The 21,772-nt window shown below is 29.7% G+C and overlaps 1 protein-coding gene across 1 annotated transcript in view; it reads left to right on the forward strand.

The window, feature by feature from the left end:
* Nucleotides 1-373: 373 nt before the first annotated feature.
* Nucleotides 374-21,772, forward strand: part of LOC126735579 (uncharacterized) — a 260,073-nt gene continuing 238,674 nt past the window's right edge. The window contains exon 1 of the mRNA XM_050439609.1: nucleotides 374-675. Within this exon, the coding sequence (XP_050295566.1) occupies nucleotides 606-675 (70 nt within the window). The 5' untranslated portion in view covers nucleotides 374-605. The remainder of the gene's footprint in view (nucleotides 676-21,772) is intronic.

A 21,772-nucleotide genomic window follows, 5' to 3' on the forward strand; every position in this document is an offset into this window, starting at 1 on the left:
TTATCTAGATTCAATTTTAGTTTTCCTGCTTGTCAGGTCAATATTATAATGCGCAAATTATTGCCATTTTGTAATTTATTATTTTTTTTTCTTTTTCCTGACATATTGTTATTATTGTATAATACCTTTTGTAATCCTTATATGAAATATAGAATGTAAATGCAAAATAGGTAATTATAGATCTTACTTTTTTAAAGATACCACCTATTTAAAATCCTAAATAGTACTATACAGCTAATTAAATATAAAGAACCCTCTAAGTGTCAATACCCTACACCCACACTTCTGCAACCCAAACGAGCCCATTTTCAAACTACCAAGGTATACCCTACCCACTCCACCATGTAGGTTTACCATTGATTTCACCCGTGCGGCAAGTGAAACAGTCGACCATCAGTACCAACAGAAAACCACATCGCGCTGGTACGCGACGTACAATTGGTAAACGGTTAAGTATGACTGTCTCTATCTAGTAACAGTAGCCGCCGATAGCGAATTTCACTTTCAAATTATTTTTGTCCGGTCTTTATAATATATGTCTGGGTCGTCCGGTACCGTACAGTAATATACAGGGTGTTTTATTATTTGCTAATTAGTGCGGGAAAATGAAGGTACTACTGACCGGTGCTTTGTGGTGTGCCCTCTTCTTGGTTGCGAAATGTTCACTTGCGAAAGGTAAGTTTGCGTTTACGTCGTTGGGGTTTTCAGGTCACATGTGTGTTAAATAATTAATTAATAGTTAAATAATTTTTTTTTGAATAAAGTTACATTATTTGTTTGATTTCATTAGTTCGTAAAAAATGAGTAATTTGGTTTATTTTTTAACAAGAAAAATAGATCCGGTTATGCAAGGTATTCCTTTTTGGGAAATTTGAAATGTGTCTTGTAAAATGCTGTTAGATTCGCCTTAATGTAAAAAAACGTTGTTAAATAATATTAATTAGCAAGAAAATATTGCAATTATTTATTTAATTATGGGTTGCGTATGAGAAAGAGCCAAGAACAAAGGGTTTATATTACCGTTAGGGTTTCATAAACTGTAAAAAATCTGTGTTTTTTTTATTTTTCAAAATCTTGTTCCAAATATTCATTAACTACAAAATGACTTTTGCATTTTTATGTAATTAATTCTTATTTTTAACCATTGTCGAGTATTGACGAATAATATTAATTAGCGGACAAATAGTGAAAATAATTTTGTAAGTCCATGTTTGGTCCCATTCTCATGTACCTTAATTCATTTTAACCTTTTAACCTTGTCTGAGGCATTAGATCTGTAAGATGTATTTACATTAAGATGTCTAAGGTTCAACCAATAATATTTTCTCTTCTAGGAACCTTTGTCAAGTATTCTTCTTTTTCTTTTGGTGCAGTGTCAGATTTCTCCTAATATTGGCAATCACAACAGAGATTGTATTTTGTCTAAGTATAAAGAGTTCTCTGTACTTCGAATTCCTGTCTTCTCTCTGAGATTCCTTAACCACAACGCTTGTCTTCTATCGACTCCTCTACCGGATTCTATCTTGCCTTTCATTATAAGTTGAAAGAATACGGTATGGATCACCTTTGAGTATGTGACCTAGATAGGACAGCTTTCAGCATGTAACTGGTGTAAGTACTTTGCTGACGGCGCCTGCTCTATTTAAACCGCTTCATTTGGCTGCATGGCTATCCATGGGATTTGCAGCATACATCTATGTAGCCATATTTCAAATGCCTCAGGACGATTAGTGGTTTCTGCTTTTAAAATCCAAATCTCTGCTCCATACAACAGTATGAAGGACCATATGTAGCACTTGATCATTTCCTGATGGAGTTTTAAATTTGGATAATTATTGCAGAAGAGTAATATCATTTTTTGAAAGGTTACGCAAGCCACTTGAGGGTCGAGATGCTCTGCAATGTAACAAACAATATATTTGAAACATGGAACCTTTTTAACGCTTTGACAATTTATTTGCAGTGCAGCATCATTATACGGCTGACGATAAAAAAACATAAATTTAGTTTTAGTGGTATTTATGTTTAGACCTATCTCTTGTCCCAACACTTTCACCTAGTCTAAAAGTCTCCGCACTCCTGGTCAGAAACGCCCGTTTAAATTTCATTAAAATATATATTGGACAACAGTTGAGACTATATCTATATATCTATAAGTTTTTCATGTTGCACCGTGTCGAATGCTTTCTTATAGTTCATAAAGCATGCAAAAATGCCTTCACGTTGATGGCGACACTTTTGAAGAAGTGACCAGATCACTTTCATATTTGTTGCGTATCATATGAATAATGCTTAGGAAAACTTCTAGTCTGTGGCTTATCAGACTTATTTACCTGTAACCACTACATTTCATTATACGTTGGTTTTTAGCCAATGTTTTCAACATGGACTTCAGCCAGTCCTTAGTAGTGTACACTGTATTGAATGCTTTAATTAATATTCCGATATTGTCTTAGATCGTTTTCAAAAATTTCACTGGAATATCACGTGGATCGGTTGGCTTCTTAAATTTTGCTATATAGTAATTCAAACTTCAGAATTTCGTAAGCTTCCACTGGTGTCTGGTTGATCTGATATCTGGCCATTAAATAGTTTACCTATATATCCCCATGTTTGTCAATGATTAGTCTGTCTATATTATCAACCAGCATATAAGTAGTTTTCTTAGCATAGATTCCCTAACTTTCTTGTACATATTGAATATGTCGTGCTTCCTTTCCAGCTCCTCCATTTCTCTGCATCTGCCTGTAATCCATTTTTCCATAGCGTCCCGGATCTTGTTCTCAATATCTCTTTGTTTAAACCTAAATACCATCTTATTATGTTTGAGTCCTTTTCGTTGTTACATAAGTTCTAGTATTTTGTCAGTGATTCATCGCTGTTTTCTAAGTCTGACATTCATAGTTAGATTTTGGTTTAGGAATTTACTGACCTCGCTCTGAAACAGTTTCCATATATCATTGACGTTATTTTTCGTGTTGCATACATTCTTTTTGTGTTATTTTATATTGATTTTATCTTGATGCGTGTTGTTTGGTAGTCTCTTTAAATGAACCTTGATATCGGCAACCAGTGGGTTATAGTTAGAACCCATATCTGCGTCTGGGTATGTTGTGACTCTGTTGACAGAGTTTCAGAATCTTTTGTTGACTAAGACTACAGTTTTTGACCGAGTATGTTGAATTATCCCCTGGACTCTTCCAGGTAAATAACCTTCGCTTGTGTAGCCAATACTACGTGTTTGTAATGTCATGCTCTTGATAGAAACTATATAACCTTTCAGATCTGCAAGCTTCACCTATTTTTGTTTTAAAATTATCTGTAATAAAGGTGATTTCATTACTCTTCAGACTACTTAGTGTTCGCGATGTTAAATGGGCAGGTGTTCAGTTGGAAGAGAATAATAATGTCGCTTACGGAGACGCTTCAATCATTCCAATTTCAGGATTGGTTGTCAGTTAGCAATCAAAATATATTTTTTTGTTAATTATATCTTCTTTTGGCTCAAAATCTCGGTCAAAGTCGAATAACTAGAGAACGAAAAATTAATTATTTTTTATAAATTTGGATGTTAAATTTTCAATCAAGATTATTTTGACTTTCAAAAATAATTGTCAAGTTTTAGAAAATAATATTAGTTAAAAAAACAAAAAATTTAAATTCTTTAAAAATGTCAAATAGTTAGGGAATGAAGAAATAAAAATAATACATTTTTATGTTGACCTTTAGATCAATAAATCGTTGTCGTGTACTGTAACAATAATAACAAACAAAAATCCAATTTTTTTGCTAAGATATCGTTTTTTTATTTAAAAGCTAAGAACGATGAAAAAGTTAATTTTTTACATTTTATGTCAACATTTCGACCAATATTAATTTTACCTTCAAAAATCTTTGCCAAAAATTGTTAAATAATATTATAGTGAAACAAACATATAATTAAAATTGCATTTTATTTAGATACCTACATACTAATATTTGTATTAATAAAATTGGGTGTTTTTTCAAATGGGGATATCTACATCTTATCTTTTTTTTCAGGAAATCAAAAAAACTATTAGAACAAATACGAAAATATTTGCGGATAAAAGGTTTTACTGTTTAGAAAGTACATGAACCTACTATTAAAAGACAGATGTTCAGAAAAAAATCATGCCTTTTAATTTTGATGTTAGAAATTTCCTAAAATGTAGAATATCCTCTTTTGAAAAATCCGTTTCAATTAATCCCCTTTTGTCTTGAACTAATTGTAAATATCCCCTTTTGCTTTGTTTATTATTAGTAAGAAGTATGAGTTTTTGTTTTAACTACATTTTATCAGGATAATAAAAATGAAGCAGATCTTTAATATTTTTCATTACAAATATCTTAGATGCTATCAAAAATAAACAAAACATAAATTCTAGGTCAAAATAACAAAATATTAGTGATCAGAAGTTGAAAATTTGTTTAACTTTTATTTCACCTATATCTGTAAGACAATCACACATATTTTCCATTTCGGGGTTTGATTGTACCTCGGAAGCACTATTTGGATCATCAATTATTAATTTTTTGTACCACTGTAGTTCTTCCAAATTAAACCATTCATCACCAAACTGTTTGTTCAGCAAGTTTTTTATGTCCTTTTTTTTGTTCTCGCTTAATGAACATAACCCCAAACTCAAATTATGACAAAGGGTACCTCTTTCCCTTTTTAAGAATTGTTACAGGTTTTTCCAACGGATTCTCAAATCTATAGTTCTCATAGCATTTTAAATCAACGGTGACCTCGAACCTTTTTTTTAGTAAAAATCATCCGTTTAAATTTCTGGATACCATCCACTTTTTTATAATATTCCTCCAAGCTTTTTACATCTTTTAGAATCCAATCGTGCCCCAATAATCTTAGTGTGCCAAATTTTTTAAAAATGTCATTATATTCCTCTTTGGTGGTTATTACAACATGCTTTCTAATTTCTTTCTCCAGTCAACCGAATACCCGGTCTGCTGGTAGAAAACTGTGGCCTCGTACTTGAAAAAATATTGTTATTATGTCCTTAAGATGTCTTGGGGAGTCATTCAAAAGGTAGAACAGGAGCATGTGTATGATGTGGCTATTCTTGTTTTGTCCTCCGCAACCATCGCAAAACAGTCTTAGGTGAAATACATCAGCTTCTAGTATTAATTTCTTAAAATAGTCATACACAGCAGGTCCCACTTCGGTAGAACCTCTTGCTGATTGTGACTCATCCCATGAGTAAAAAACAGGATATTTGAATCTAAAGGTACAAGACAAAAATTGTATAAACTGAGCTGTCTGGCATAAAAGGCATCTTGTATGGGGGTCCTAGGCAAACATTGAACATGAAAGGTCAAAACATACAGAATGACTGTTGTCCTCTTTTTTCTCAGATAGTCGTAAAACGCATTTGCACGGAGTTTATGTATCCTCTGTTCTGCTATTAACTGTTGCTTTTTGGCCTTATCTTTCTCATTTTTTATTTTATTACGCCATAACACGCAGACATTGCAAGCATCCGTAGCTGGAGATGCAAATCCGATATTGAATTCTCCTATAAAAATTTTATAAAACATTGTTTTTTTAACTTTCAAATCATCCGTCACAGAACTATTATAAAGTTGCCATAATTTCTTTGCATTTAATTGTAATGACAAGTAAATCCTTTTTGACTTTTGTCGGCCATAATGACTTTCTTGTGCAGGCAATTTATTTAAAAATAAACGAAGGCTTTGTTTTTTGTTTTCGTTGCGATTACTATACCTATTTCCACCTCGGTTTTCTGCGTTTTTCTGTTTTTTTCCTTTATTTAATATTTTACACAGGTTCTCTAATCTTCTTTTTGTAATTCCAAAAGCAATATTAAAAAATTGTTTACACACTACAATTAAACGTTTTTTCTTTGAAAATAAGTGATACTGGCAGCTCATATTCCTATTCTTAAAATTTGATAGTTTCCCTTCCCAGGTCCAACCCAAAGTCTCTCATTTGACATCGTGGATCTCAGATGGTTCTTTATTAACTTAAGTTTGCCACTGTCACTGGTAACGTTAAATATATTCTGAGAGCTATGGTCAGGTTTGGAAAATTTGAAGCCAAGCCGTCAACTACCAAACATTTAAGTAATTTTTCCGCGCTAGTCTCCGATTTTATGAAAGTGTGTATCATTTTGATTTCACTGAATAAGTCGTCACCATTTATGTCTTTTTCATCTCTTGCCTCATCCGTGAGAAGTAGGTATAGATCTTGGCAGCATTTCATCAACAATTGATTCGGATAAAGCTCTAAGTCAAATAGAGAGTTTAAAAATAAAAATAGTTCATTAACTTTGTTCATCAAATCGAATCTGTCTTTGATTGAATTAATGGAAAAGTCTAGCATATAAAAATATAAATTAATTTTGAAATTGTCTGTTGGATCGACGACATTTTCGTCCGCAGCTTCGTAACTAAATGGTTGACGTTTCCTTCGAATTCGGATTATAGGAAATTCTGTTTCCGCTTCAACATCTTGGGCAATTTTCTTTGCTTCATCTAATAGATCGTTGAACTTTTCATCACATCTGTTACTTTGTAAGAATTCCAAAAGATTTGTCAAATATTCTTTAACTCTGGGCAAATATTGTTCTGGATCTTGCAAAATCTTACTGACAACGTTGACCCTTTCAAGTATTTTATACCACATTACCAGCAAGCAATTTTGCAAATTGTAACTTATTATTTTTTCTAAAATATTTTTTGCATCATCTCTCAAATCTTCCAAAGCGTTACACACATCTTCAAAACAGTGCCTGAGTGATTTTAAGGCATCTATTCTACTTGACCACCTAGTATCTGATAAAGCTTTTAGTGTCAGTCCTTTACAATGTTTTTTAAAAATATCCCAACGGTTGGTGGAAGAAGAGAAAAATACATATAGTTTTTGGACTAAATCAAAAAAGTTTATTGTTTCAAAAGTCGATCGAGCAGCATCGTTTACCAAAACGTTTAAAGAATGTGCAGTGCAGAGCACATAAAAAGCTCGAGGATTTATACTTAAAATTTGACACTGCACTCCTTTATTTTTGCCTTTCATATTGGCTGCGTTGTCATAGTTTTGTCTTCGCAATTTATAAATATCCAAATTTAATTCCTTTAATTTTTCAGTCACAAAATTTGATATCCCTTCGCCTGTTACGTCAGTAATCTGGCAGAATCCTAAAAAATGTTCTCTTATTCTTATCTTCTTTAAGTCATTCATTGCATCCACAAATCTAATTATGATTGATAATTGTTCTTTATGCGCAACATCAGGGATACCATCCAGTATGATTGAAAAATACGTATTTTTTCGTATGTCAGATAAAATAATTTTATTGATTTCTGCCGAAATTAGCGAGATTATCTCATTTTGATGACATGCCGATATCTGAATTTCTGAATGTTCTTGGAATATTCACAGATAAATCAAAACATTAAATAATTATTAAACTATTAAGATGGAGCCTCCGTTTCCACCAGGATAATTAAACTTATTAATGTATAATTATTAAACTTACTAAATGATGATTGATAATCCTATGATTCCAAAAAATAAGACAATCAAATCATTTCGAACATCACTGAATTAAAATGTCCTCCATTTTCACAGATCGGCAGGCAAAAGTATCGAACTATTTGGATTTTTTGGATAACATTTTCTAACTTTAGCCTCAGGACATATAAAGGAGGTCAATCCATATCAAACTTATAAAAAGGCTTTTGCACCTAGTAAAAATATTATTTTGTTTTTTATTAAAACAAATACAATACCCCGCTCTAGTGACATTTACAAGAATTCCCAAGATTAAATATAAAATGGTATTATATATATAAAAAAAAGGATCACTACCCAAGGTGATTAACATAACAAGACTATGTTATGTTAATCTAAAATATGAATAAAACAATACGTAACGTATATATTTTATACCAATATATAATATAGCATATAAGTTGTCAGAGTTTATGGAAAATAGAGAAACCATCTTTTATTTATTGAACGAAGAATATTGGATGCACATTAATTCTCATAAACGGACATTTACAGTATTTTTATCGTAAAAGGTCATTCGGATGCAGTCAATTTATAACCGTTGAGAATAGACAAGCATAAACTCAAAAAGGTTCAAGATAATATGTTAATTGTTATTTTCAGAAAGCAATCAAACTTTTTTAGCTTTTCCCTTTATTTAATTCTTCCCTTTAAGAAAATTTGTCAGTTTTAGTGACCAGTCGTTTAATGTCATTATTCTTATATCTTAAATTATATACTAAATTAAATTTATCAGAGTTAAAGGCATTGTAAGTCAAACTTCTAGAATCATATACGTACGGAGACGTAATTAAAAAAATTCAAATAACTTTTTGATGGTAAGAGGTAAAAAAAACCACTGCACTTTTTAAGACTTAGTAAGGTCACAAAAAACTGCTGCATCAACATTGCCATCATTTAGTCTAAAAATTAATGAAATTTATTAGCCTACAGATTAGTTCGTCATCTGGATAAATTGTAAAGAATCTAGTGATATGCAAAAAGGAATTAAGAATAAATTCAGAAAAAAAAAGGCTTAAAAACAGATTTCAGAATTCAAAAAAAATCATCCATAATTCGCACCGGACAATAATGCATTTAATAATTTTAGTCAAATATCACCAAACCTTTATGAAATTTGCTTTGATACTTTTATGATTTTATTTTGTTTAAAGGACGTTATTTTGTTCCCTACAGAGAATCATGAGAGAGGTAAGAAGCATAACACTCGAAAGAGTTAAAGAAACCATATTTTTTAAGCTTGTCTAAAAGTGACTTACATAATTAAAGACCTTGGCGAGGTCGTAGAATACTGTTGCTGCGAAATTACCAACAATATTTCATATTAAAATAAAATTACACACATTTTATGCTACACAAATACACACGCCAGTGCTAAAAATTACTATTAGTCCTAGCTTTGCTAACTTAAATTGGGTTTTTACAAAAATATGCCGAAATCATCGAATTTAAATAAAAACCTGAATAAGCTGAAATAAAATTATATTTACATAGGTATGGTGATGCATAGTGCTTGAATGCGCTAGACCTTGAAAAAATATTCCTGGAGTATTTCAGTAGAAATGTTAATTAAATGCAAAATTGAAACTTTTATTTGTTTAGTAATTAAAAAATTAGTTTGTCGCAATACTCGCGTAAGACGGGAAGTAAAAGAAACAAAGGTGTCTCCTGTCGACACGTGTTTCTGCTTTTTGTCTTCTTCAGGGTAGGGCAACCAGAAAATAAAAAAAAGAGAAAAAAAAATCACTAACAAGAGCGAACAACTAATTTGTATATAGAGGTCTAGTATCTTTGGTTTTAAAGGAAAAATCCAGCATCTATACTTAAGAAGCATAAGCTACCTACATATATGCTACTAACTTTTTTTCTTTAAAACTATATACACTCGGGCTAAGGATGATACAGGTAGGGGATAGAGGTAGCTGATGCTTCCCTAGTGTAGATACTGCACCTTTTAATTAAAACTGGAGGTACTACAGCTATGTTCGTCTTTTTTTCTTTTGTTTTGCTTTCTCTTTTTCCTTTGGTTTTCTAATTGCCATGCCCTTAGAAGCTAAAAAGACGAAACATGTGTAAGGAAGTACCACTATTATTTACTCTGTTTCCGGTCTTACGGAGTATCACGACAAACTTTCTTTAATTAAGAAGATTAATAGCAGGGCCCCAAATAGAATTACAAAATTATATCGGTGACACGTCATGGAAACTACATATGCAATTGCTGATATAGAACATTCGATGAATATTTTTGAAATGTTTACAAATATTTTGAAATATGCATAATATATTTAAAATTTATTATATTACAGTTTTAATAAGAGTATCTCATATGATGTAATTAAATATCAGGTTATTTATGCATAACTTCATTGGACTTTTTTCTTAATTAGTCAGATTATTAGTAAGAAATATTAATAATCTTTTAACGAAGTTAAATTATGTATTTAAGTATTTTGACCAGATTTCTCTCCACAGAAAATTCATAAATTCATGGAAAATAGCACTAAATATGGACAAATTATATTAAAACTTTTGCAGATTAAACATACGTAGTTAAGGTGTCATTCTAATTAACAATAATTAAAAGCAAAGTTATAGGTGCGGATTTTTGTGTCTCTATTTAATATTTTTCATATCTCGTTCATTTCCACTTGTGTTGCTGCTCTTAAGTAATTTATTAATATTGCTTTGAAAATATATACTATGTAAAACCTTTGTATAAAATAATAAACAAGATATTTATTTAATAAGTAAATATATTATTTCTTTGTTTTATGCACGTGTCTTTTATAAGCATTTCCATGCATTTTTCTCCACTTTATTAACTTTACTAAGTAAATTTGCATCACTTGCAGACACACAGCAAGAGCAAACACAATATTGTTCAACTGCCGCTCGCTCCTTTATTTAAAAGTCAAGAAAATGCTCGAAGAAAAATGTCAAGGATATATTGCTTGTCACACCTACAGCTATACCATTCTGGGTGTTTCGCTTAAAGAACAAAACAAAATTATCATTAAAATATTGTTATTAAGGTGTTTATACCAGTTCTACTATCACTTTCTAATGGAGATTGCTGTGTTCTAATAAATTTGTACGGTCGAAAACACATCTGAGTGACACAGTGGTCGCTTTATCTTCTTGGATTCGAGCCAAGAGAAATGATGGTTTTGTTGAGGATTGTATTTTTGTAAGCGGATAGATATTGAGGTTGTCGTGTTATTTGCGATCTCAGGTGTTTTTAGGAGAAGTTCAATTTTTTGCTCTAATCGAATAATAAAAAAATATTGTTTTCATTTTTAGCCAGTCTTCATATATCAAAATATTAACATATATTACTATTTCTTTACCTAGTAAAATATAAATTTTACCCCAGACCATTTCTTCATGCTAATGCTGTAGGAATGTAATTGTGCTATGCTCAACTATTTTTAAATTCTACATTAATTATACGTAGATTAAATTAAGCAAATTAATAACATTAAAAAATATAAATTAAGGAATTATAATTAAGGTAGGAAAATATAGACAAAAGTCAATTTGTTCTTGGAAAAAAATGTGAACTTCGGAGAACATAATAACTTTATAGATAAAAATAAATATTATTAAACATAATATTGAATTTGGTACATAATAAGTGATATTACCTAATATAAAAAAAACAAAAAAAATAGTTTTAAGAAGTGTGAATTTACTTTAAACTTTATCATTCTATCAAAAAGTGAATAAAATTAACCATGAATAATTCATCTGAATTTAGGTAAATATTTGTATTATGCCGAACAATAATTAAAGCATAAGAAACACACAAGAAAATCCTCATTAAAATTAAGAGCTACCACCATTAAAAATAACAAAAAATATTAAACAAAATTGCTTTTATAAAAAAATGTATAGCGTTAAAAAACATACCAAAAATAAAACTACAAGTGTTTTTTTTTTAATTCTCAACTTTATAGTAACCTAGGTGCGAAAGTATAATTAGGTCAAAAAAAAAAAGTTAAATTTGACAAAAACTAGTGGGATTACCATGAAACAAAAAAAAAATATTTTTTTTATATTTTGAGAAAAATGGCTATATCAAAATATTTAGATACTGTTTTTTAAAGTCCTTACTTGAAACTCACGGGCCTTAATGATATTTTCGTGGGTTTTTGACCAAAATTGAATAAAAAATCTAAATGTTATCGTTTGGTACTGATGTATGTAGTACCATCGTACTTATGTGCTTATGTATGTAGTTCCAATAAAAAAGTCATATGGAAACTTAATATGTGTTTATTTACTACTGGATCTTACGAAAAAAATTCTTAAACCTAAAAGCAGTAATATCGCATTTTTCAAATTAAATTAAAAAAATGATAACAGTATAGCAAAAAAGAATAAAGAAACGGCTCTTTTTATTTTGGTGTCGAATTTAATGAGGCAAATAAATATTTTATGCAAAATTGTTTAAAAGTAATGAAAGTAAACAAATTAATTTGTATTTTTTTTTGGCTAGAACTAGAATAATTAATGTAAATTATTTACTAGACTTTTGTAAAAAAAACAAAAAAAGCATTTAAGGTCCATGGAATGCTCTTAAACTTAAACTTGAAAAGAAAGCTATTATAAAATAAATACAATATATTTAAAAAAATATATTATCTATTACTTCTCGCCGAAAAATAATTTTAAAAATAAGACGAAAACATTTACTTTTTTTTTAAAGAAGTAACCAAAAAAATTATTTTTTTCTAAATTTCTAGTAGTAGACGCTTAAGGCTACAGATTAGCTTAAAGCTCTTAAAAAGGCTTAAAAGCATATTTTAATAAAAAAGTCTTATTTATTATTCAACAGTTGAATTATAGATAATAAATACATGGCTATTGCTGTTCAAAAAAGCAACTGACAACTAATAACCAGATATGAAAACATGAAGTCTTAATGTATAAATTTCAAAAAAAAACAAGACAATTCATAGCATAAAATCAGCTCGTTGATTATTTTGGTTATTTTTATATATAAAGTTTCATCAAATTAATTGTCTTAATAAAAAAGATAAAAAATAGAATAAAGAAGAACTTTATAAGCAATTAATATATCTTGTATAAATTAATTTGAAGGAAAAGAACCATTTTTAAAAAAGGAAATTTTGAATTAAGTTTTTCTTTATTTCTTTTTTTTTTGGTTAAATAATTTCCAAGTAAGATAATACAGTAAGGTTATAGACAAAAACAGCTAATAAGAAAAAAAATTCTTATGAATAATACTTTTTTTTTAAATATTAAAAAAAATATTTATTTTGTTTTAGAGGTTCTCCTTAAGGTCAAATTTAAAAGTATACTCTGCCTTAATGGCTTTAATTTCTGATCAAAACTGATATAAAAAAATTAAATTTTTTGTTTAAATATAGAAAAAATTCATGACTAAATAAATTGAAATTATAGTAATATTTTTGCAAATATTAGAGGCTATAGGGTATAACCAATTAAAAAAAGAAATCAACATATATTATTTACTTAAGTGTGAAACTATAAATAATTTCGAAAAAATGCAAAAAAAATATTGTTATTTAAGGATACTACCAAAAAAATTATTTAAAAAAAATTGGATGTGGAGTTAAATAAAACTCAGGTTTTAATTGTTGTTTTTGCTTTAATTAATAATTGCCGACGTTTTGGCCTGTATAAGGCCATTCTCAGGGCGCTATAATGAATATAATAAGTGCTAAATAAAATTATTAGTGTTTTTTTTAAACTTATACAATAAAATTTACGAGTTTTAAATATTATCACGTTTTTGTTTTCTTTTGTTAAAAATTAATAAATACCTTTATTGAAAAAACTATCGGAAATATTTAACAAAATCGGTTGGAGAAAAAATTTTGAAATTCTGAAAGTAAATGAAAGAAGACCCGAAAAATATTTTTTTCTTCTAAAAACTGGGAAGTACAATCATAAAGTTAAAATAAAAATACCAAGAACAAAATTACGAGAATGAATTTAGGAAACTTCCTTTTATACCGGGTGGCGCGGCGCCTCGAAAACGAAACAGAGCCAATTACGGGCAGTCCATTAACTTTTTAAAAAAACGCTCGGACCCGTCGATTTTATTTTCGAGGGGGACACTTAATAATCATAAAATCATTTTTCCACCTACAACCCCCTAAGCGGGGAGCCACTACCCCTAAAATCTTAAATGGGAAGGGGGGTCGAGTGATACCTTATTGGAAAGGTCTCTTTTAATTCTCTTTACAAGGGTACTTGGTCTGACGCAATTTAAGTAAGTACTTTTTAAAATTTTCGCATTTAAACCTTAAAAGGTAATAATTTTCAATATTTTTACTTTATCATAGACTACTAAAGGTACTTTTAAGATAAACAATGCCAGGCAGTAGGACAAAACCATCAAGTATTATTAAATTATGAGACAAAAAATGAGATAGCTCTATCATATTACAGAATATTTTGACCGTAAGTCTAGTCATTTAAAAAATTATCGAAAAAATACATTTAAAAAGAATTTGCTTTAGTTCACTATCTCAATCACAGACCACGTTGGTATTAATATTAATTTATTTACCACAGGTAATAAATATCATTAGAATAATACGGATGAACTAGAGATTGGTCAGCCAAAAAATTTTACAAATATTTGTAAAATTTTCTTGTTGACCAAAACTAAAAATTGAATTATTCTCAATTTATTCTAAATGTAGTACGCTGTTAAAAAGATGATTTATAGTGCGGGACTTTTTTTAGGTAATGCCTTTTTTTAAAAATAAAAATGGTGCATACAACGGCAGCAAGAGTTGAAATAATTCAATTATTTTTTGAAAATAATCAATGTGCTAATATAACGGCGGAATTATTTAATGAGCGACATGAAAACAGCAAGGTGCAGCGAAAGTATGTATTGGAGCTTGTTTCCAAATTTCGAGAAACTGGATCAGTGGCGAATCGCAAACGCAATATTAAAAATCCCGTAAGGAATGAAGGTATGAAAGTGGCTGTACTAGGGCATATTAATCTAGATCCTACATTAAGTACCCGTCAATTGGAAACTGTCACAGGTATTAGTCGACGTAGTATCCAAAGAACTCTAAAAGCTCATAAGTTTCATCCGTACAAAATACATCTTATGCAAGAGCTGAATGAAGATGATTTCGATCGGCGATCAAAATTTAGTGAAATTATGAGTGAACGAATTATGAATGACCCAAATTTTTTGTTTAATTCGTTTTTCTTTGATGAAAGCTCTTTTTTCCTGAATAGCTTGGTCAATCGTCATAACTGCCGATATTGGTCCGACAATAATCCTAGAGTGTATCGTGAGGTACCCAATACCCACAAAAGTTAAATGTCTGGGCTGGTATCTTTGGTGATAATTTAGTTGGTCCATTTTTTTTACCTGGAAATCTGACAGGTGAAATGTACTTAGACCTATTACAACAGGCCATTGATCCAGCATTGACAGCTATAATTGAAACTCAAAATGAGAGATACGATGAGGATAGATTAATGTTTCAGCAGGATGGTGCCCCACCACATTATATGTTATTCGTGCGAGAATATTTGGATCGGACGTTTCCAGGACGATGGATTGGAAGAAGAGGTGCTATTGAATGGCCTCCACGATCGCCGGATTTATCACCTCTAGACTTTTTTCTTTGGGGTCATATAAAAAGCAAAGTTTATGAGACTGAACCCACTTCGTTAGAAGATTTACAAGGCAGAATTGTAAATGAGTGTCTTCAAATCACGCCTGAAGTATTGCAGAACGTGCGACAACGCTTTGAGCAAAATCTTTTTTATTGTATGGAGAATGGAGGTGGCCATTTTGAACATTTATTATAAGCTAACACTTAAGCAAATTCTTCTTAAATCTATTTTTGCGATAATTTTTTGAATGACTAGACTTAAGGTCAAAATATTCTGTAATATGATAGAGCTATCTCATTTTTTGTCTCATAATTTAATAATACTTGATGGTTTTGTCCTACTGCCTGGCATTGTTTTTCTTAAAAGTACCTTTAGTAGTATATGATAAAGTAAAAATATGGAAAATTATTACCTTTTAAGGTTTAAATGCGGAAATTTTAAAAAGTACTTACTTAAATTGCGTCAAACCAAGTACCCTTGTAAAGAGAATTAAAAGAGACCTTTCCAATAAGGTATCACTCGACTCCCCTTCCCATTTAAGATTTTAGGGGTAGTGCCACCCCCGCTTAGGGGGTTGTAGGTGGGAAAGTGATTTTGTGATTATTAAGTGACCCCCTCGAAAATAAAATCGACGGGTGAGCGTTTTTTTAAAAAGTTAATGGACTGCCCGTAATTGACTCTGTTTCGTTTTCGACGCGCCACCCGGTATATCTTTTATTTTTTCCTATTTCTCTTAGATTTCATATTTGTGACCTTTTAACTTAATTTAGGAAATTTGTTCTAATTTTTTCTTTTTTCTTTTGTTGATAATTTTTTAATACCAACTACAAATTATTTGTAAAAAAATTACGTGGTAGGAGTGGGAGTGTAGCTGACTATGTTCAGCATAACCCCTTAAGTTTTTGCTTGAATTGGTTTTTTTTTAATGATTTGGAATGTTTGTTAAAGTGTAAAATAGTTTCTTGTTAGAATAGTCTACAAGCCACCAAGGCCAGATTTAGGGCGCTATGAGAATAATATTATTCTGGGTAATAATTTAAAAAATTACATTTTACTTAAGTGTCTTACATCTTATGATTTTATCCAGTTAATAAATGAGCCTACTCGTATTACTGGTTTTGCACGGACATTAATTGATGTTATTTATTTTAATAAACCCACAAATGTTACAACTACGGTAGTACTTAACACTGATTTAATTAGTGAGTATTAAGCTGTATTATGTAGTATTGAAATTGCGGCAAGAAGTCGAGAGATAAAAACAACACTATATTTTATTTCTTTAATTACTATTAGTGTTAGCACTTTAAGTTGTAATTTCTCTTTCTGTTGGGATATCTAAAATGCTTTTGCCTATACTTAAGTAGAATAGGTTGAGTAGATTAGCCTTTGACTTCGCTTATGTATGTACATTGTAAGAAAGTACAAATAACTTTATTATTTTATTATTTATTTATTTAATTAAAAAAATTATATAAAATCATTTTTCTTGGACATTCGAGAGATTATCATAAAATAAATAATACAATTAGAAAAAATTGAAAAATAATCTAAGTTTTTAGAACTATGTTTTAGAAAATAGTTTTTTATGTTTCAGAAAAATCTCAAACAGTTCATGAAAAAACCTAATTTAAAACAGAAAACAAGAGAAGTTTTTCCAGAAAAAAACTTTCTATAAGCTTAAATCTAAAAGTATTTTATAAATATTATTAATGTTGATGAAGACTCGATTAAACAACCTATGTAAAAAAATAATACTAAAATATCATACTTACAACACATAAATATAATTAGTTATAAGTATCAATTTTTTATTGAAAAGTGATGAAAAAATCAAAAGGAAATTTATATAAAAACCTTTACTTAAGAACTATTAAAAAAACAATATAATTCATCTCATAAATTTAATATAAAATACATTTTACATAAAATAGTCTCATTAACCGTTTATACATTTTATTATTAAAACAAAGTTCTGCACCCATCCTAACAAAGGTAATGTTTCTTGTTTATGCATACGTATATTGTTAATGGTTTTTTCTCACTTGATAACTGATTTTTAATGACCTTTATATTCTGTTTTGGTGTGTGGCCGCAACGGTGATCTCACCAATTGAAATAACCGGTTACGAAAGTTTTGTCTAAGTATAAAAAAGCTTTAATGAGAATTTGGATATGCAACGAAAATCTAATGATAAGTCTTGGTATAACTTTTACATTAAACTTCCTTTTAATCTTGAAAATTACTGTAATTTACTGTAAGGTACGTTGCTTATGATAGATTTATAGTGTTGTGATAAAAGTTTACCTTTATTCTTTTTTTAACTTCTGAACGAGATCTTCTTTTAGTGGAATTTTATAAAAATGGAAATATGTGAATTGTACTGTTTTTCTAAGATAAATGTTTACATAGTTCTGGTTTATGGTTGGTAATATTATTTGATTTATTTTTCATGAAAAAATTAATAATACCAAAAATAGTAAAATTTATAATTAAAAAAAATATTAATATTGATCTATGTTGTTAAGTAGGAAATTATGAACAATGAAAAATGCATTGTGAAAGAGTCAGTGACATTAGCTGCACTAAAGATTTAAAAAGTCATAATTAACATACATAGTTGAGATCTTATCTCATAAATATGTAGATAAAAGAATGTAATAATTAGTCCTAGTATAAAAGCTTGCAGAAATAAACACTAAATTTTCGAAAGTTTCATAGTTATCAGTGTTATTATGCACTTCACAATAAAATATACAGTGCTTTTATTTCAAAACGATCCACCCTTAATAACTTTCTTAAAAAAAACAAGTCAAATTAGATATACAGGGGGACGATTAATACATTTACTGAAGTTCTGTCAATCACCTCCTCACCTCCAGCTAAACTCACTTTAATATATCAAATGGGAACCCCCATCGTGTGATACATCATAGTAAGCAGCGTAAAATTCTATATTTAACGGTACCAAAAAAAATTAATTGGGAAATGTGTAAGCAAATAGTTAGCAAAAATGTCTAGAAATAATGAATATTTTATTTACGCCAAACTTTGGTATTTTAAATGAATACTTTTAGTGTGGTACCTACATCATTTTAAAATTCTTACATTTTTTATAGCAGATCATCAAAAAAAAAACAAGCAATTTAGAAGTTAAAATGTGTGGTAACAAACAGTACATTTAGTTCAAGCAAATTATTTATTTTTTTAAGTAAAGAATGTGTACCGTTATTTGCGAGAAAAAAGAGTGTCTTCAAATTTTTTGCAAAAATCTTTGCAGTCTTATAACTTTATATGTGTATTTATTTCACTTATTATTTTTTGTGAAACCTACCTAATAGGTACAAAAAAACACTGCAATACCGTACATTTTTAAGGCGTTTAAAAGGCAGGCGATTTATTATTGTTAAAACTGTCAGTTTGACGCGTGTAATTTTTCAATTTTAGTTAAAACAGTGAGTTAATAAAATGGTGTATACGCCAGCCGAAAGAATAGAAATAATTTTCCTTTATGGAGCTCAAGATCGGTGTGCTCGCAGAACCGCGAGAGCAATTCAAGTATCAAAAAACTGCTCTGTGATGCTTTAGTACTATCACCGTTAAATTTTTGCGACACAATTTATGGACCATGTCTCGATAACTCTGACTCAGGTAGAATTCAAAAACTTCAAAACTCTTGCTTAAGACTTATATTTGGTATAAGAAGACGGCAACATATTTCTTATAAATTAAAAGAAGCAGGTTGGCTAAATATGTACAATAGACGAATATTACATATTTTATGTTTTTCTTACAAAATTCTTAAATCAAAAATTCAGCCTTACTTACTTGAAAAGCTTACCTATCGTACTGATGTGCATAATCTTAATATAAGACGTACAAATCTTTTAACAATTCCTTGCCATAGCAAAGAACTCTTTAAGCGATCCTTTTCTTATGTCGTACCAAATTTGATTAATAAGTTCAAAGTAATTAATTTTACTATCACTGAAAAAATTTTTAAATGAAAAACCAAGCTTCTTCTTTTAAATCAAACTTAATTTTTCTTGAATGCCTTTCTTTATTAAAATACTACGCACATGCTAACTAACTGAATGCAATGTAAAATATTCTATTAACATTTATTATTTAAAAATTAACTGTTTAAAAGGAGAAAAAAAGGAGGGAAGAGAAAAAAGAAGGGAATTTTTTTTTTATTCCGTTTCATCCATTTTTCCCCCTACTGCTTTTTCCCCTCATAAGTATATGCCTACCTATTTATTTTTTTTTAGTTTGTCTATAAGAATTGTTTTTTTTTCTCTCTCACTTCTATTATAAGCCTTAACAGAATCCAGGAAGTTGTTTCCTTCTTTTCTAGAAGTCTGAATGCATGGCTTATTAGTTGCCTTACTTGTGTTAACTAAATTATTTATATAACCTATTGTTTTTAATATGCTCTCTTTGTTTAATATTCTAATATTCAATTCCATGTATATAATCATATTACCTTCTGTAATTATGCTTTTTTTTTGTATTGGTGGCTAATAAACGTCTTATTATTATTATTATTATTATTATTATTAATACTATTATTATTATTATTATTTAATGAAAGGTATCAAGATAAAAACGTGAGCCATAAATACGTATTAGAATTGATACGAAAATTTGAAGAGACGGGATCGATTTGCAATAAGAGAAAATAGAGTTGTCGATGAAGCATGCCAAGTTGAAGTACTAGGACAATTTGCTATGGATCTAACTTTGTCTATACCAAAGGCCGCAAAACCAACAAATATGTCCACTGGTTCCGTACATAAAATTTTAACAAAGAATAAGTTCTTTCCTTATAAAATTCATATTCTTCATGAACTTGGAGAAGATGATTTTGATAGGAAAATTCAATTTTGTGAAGTGATGTGCCAGCGAATTGCCGACGATCCCCATTTATTGAAGAACATTTGCTTCAGTGACGAATAGACCTTTTTTTAAATGGCCTGGTGAACAGACATAACTGTAGATACTGGGATAATGAAAATCCGCCTGTTTTTCGGGAAGGCCATACCCAATATCCCCAAAAAATTAATGTTTGGGCAGGAATTTATGAAAATGAAATAATCGGGCCATTTTTTTTTGACGAAAATTTGACTGGCGAAATTTATTTAAACCTTTTAGAAAATGCAATATACCCTTTCATCATCCAAACTATGGAAAATCAAGTTTATCAACATGGCGCTATATTATTGAATGAAAATAATATACATTACAGCAGGATAGAGCTCCCGCTCACTACACTTTGGTAGTTCGAGAGTGGCTTAATGAAAATTTTCGAGAAAAGTGGATTGGCAGACGTGGTGCAATCGAATGGCCTGCGCGGTCTCCGGACCTAACCCCACTAGACTTTTTTCTTTGGGGCTACTTAAAAAGCAAAGTTTATAAAACCCCACCTGAGAGTATTGAGAATTTAAAAAATAGAATATTTCAAGAATGCAGAGAAATTAGCGGGCAGACCCTTGCCAATGTTCGTAAGGAGTTTGACAATAGGCTTTTTTATTGCCTTGCTAATAACGGCGCGCATTTTGAACATTTAATAAAATAAATTTTTTATACTAATTAAATTTATTTTTCTACCCTACCGATTTACACTTTAATTGCTTCTTGGTCAATCAATTTAATTTTTTTTACGACCATTGATGGCATAATGAATGCCCTAATAAAATAATGTATCACCTCTTGGGGTAGCCATTTGACATACCAAAGTTTGGCGTAAATAAAATATTCATTATTTCTAGACATTTTCGCTAACTATTTGCTTACACTTTTACCGATTTCATTTTTTTTGGGACCGTTGAATAGAGAATTTTATGCTGCTTACTACGATGTATCACACGATGTGGGTTCCTATTTGACATATTAAAGTGAGGTTAGGTGGAGGTGAGGAGGTGATTGACAGAAACTTCAGTAAATGCATAGTTAAACGTACCCCTGTATATCTAATTTGACGTTTTTTTTTTTTTTTTTTTAGAAAAGAAAGAAAGAAAGAAGGTATTAAGGGTGGATCGTTTTGAAATGAAAGCACTGTATATTAGTAGGGCATTGTAGAATTATTCAGTTTTGAAAAATACATTTAGATTTTACAAGATCTTGATAGTTTTACTCTAAAAAAAAATTAATTTACATCAGTAGCATGCACTCATCAGCTCAGAATTTCATATAAGAATTAAAAATAGATAAAATAAGTGCAAATTTGGAAAGAAAACTTTGGGTGGCATTTTCAAAATCAAAGTTATCTATAGGTGTGATAAGTTTTTGTTTTTATTAGCATTCAAATCAATCTACAACCTTTGACTGTATGTTCTGTAGACCGAAATGAGCAGAAAATTAAGGATGTATGGTCCTTTTGTTATATTATTAATAGGAGTCATTATTATATAATAAAACAAGGAATGATCTTATCATAATAATTAACCTTATATTTGAATCTAGTAAAATTGTGCCCTATTGAAATAAAAGACCTTGGATCTTTTAAAACAGTTAATGGGATTCTATCAATTTAATGTTTAAGGTTGAAAAAT

Source organism: Anthonomus grandis, chromosome 4 (genome assembly GCF_022605725.1).
Source record: "Anthonomus grandis grandis chromosome 4, icAntGran1.3, whole genome shotgun sequence".
NCBI lineage: Eukaryota > Metazoa > Arthropoda > Insecta > Coleoptera > Curculionidae > Anthonomus > Anthonomus grandis.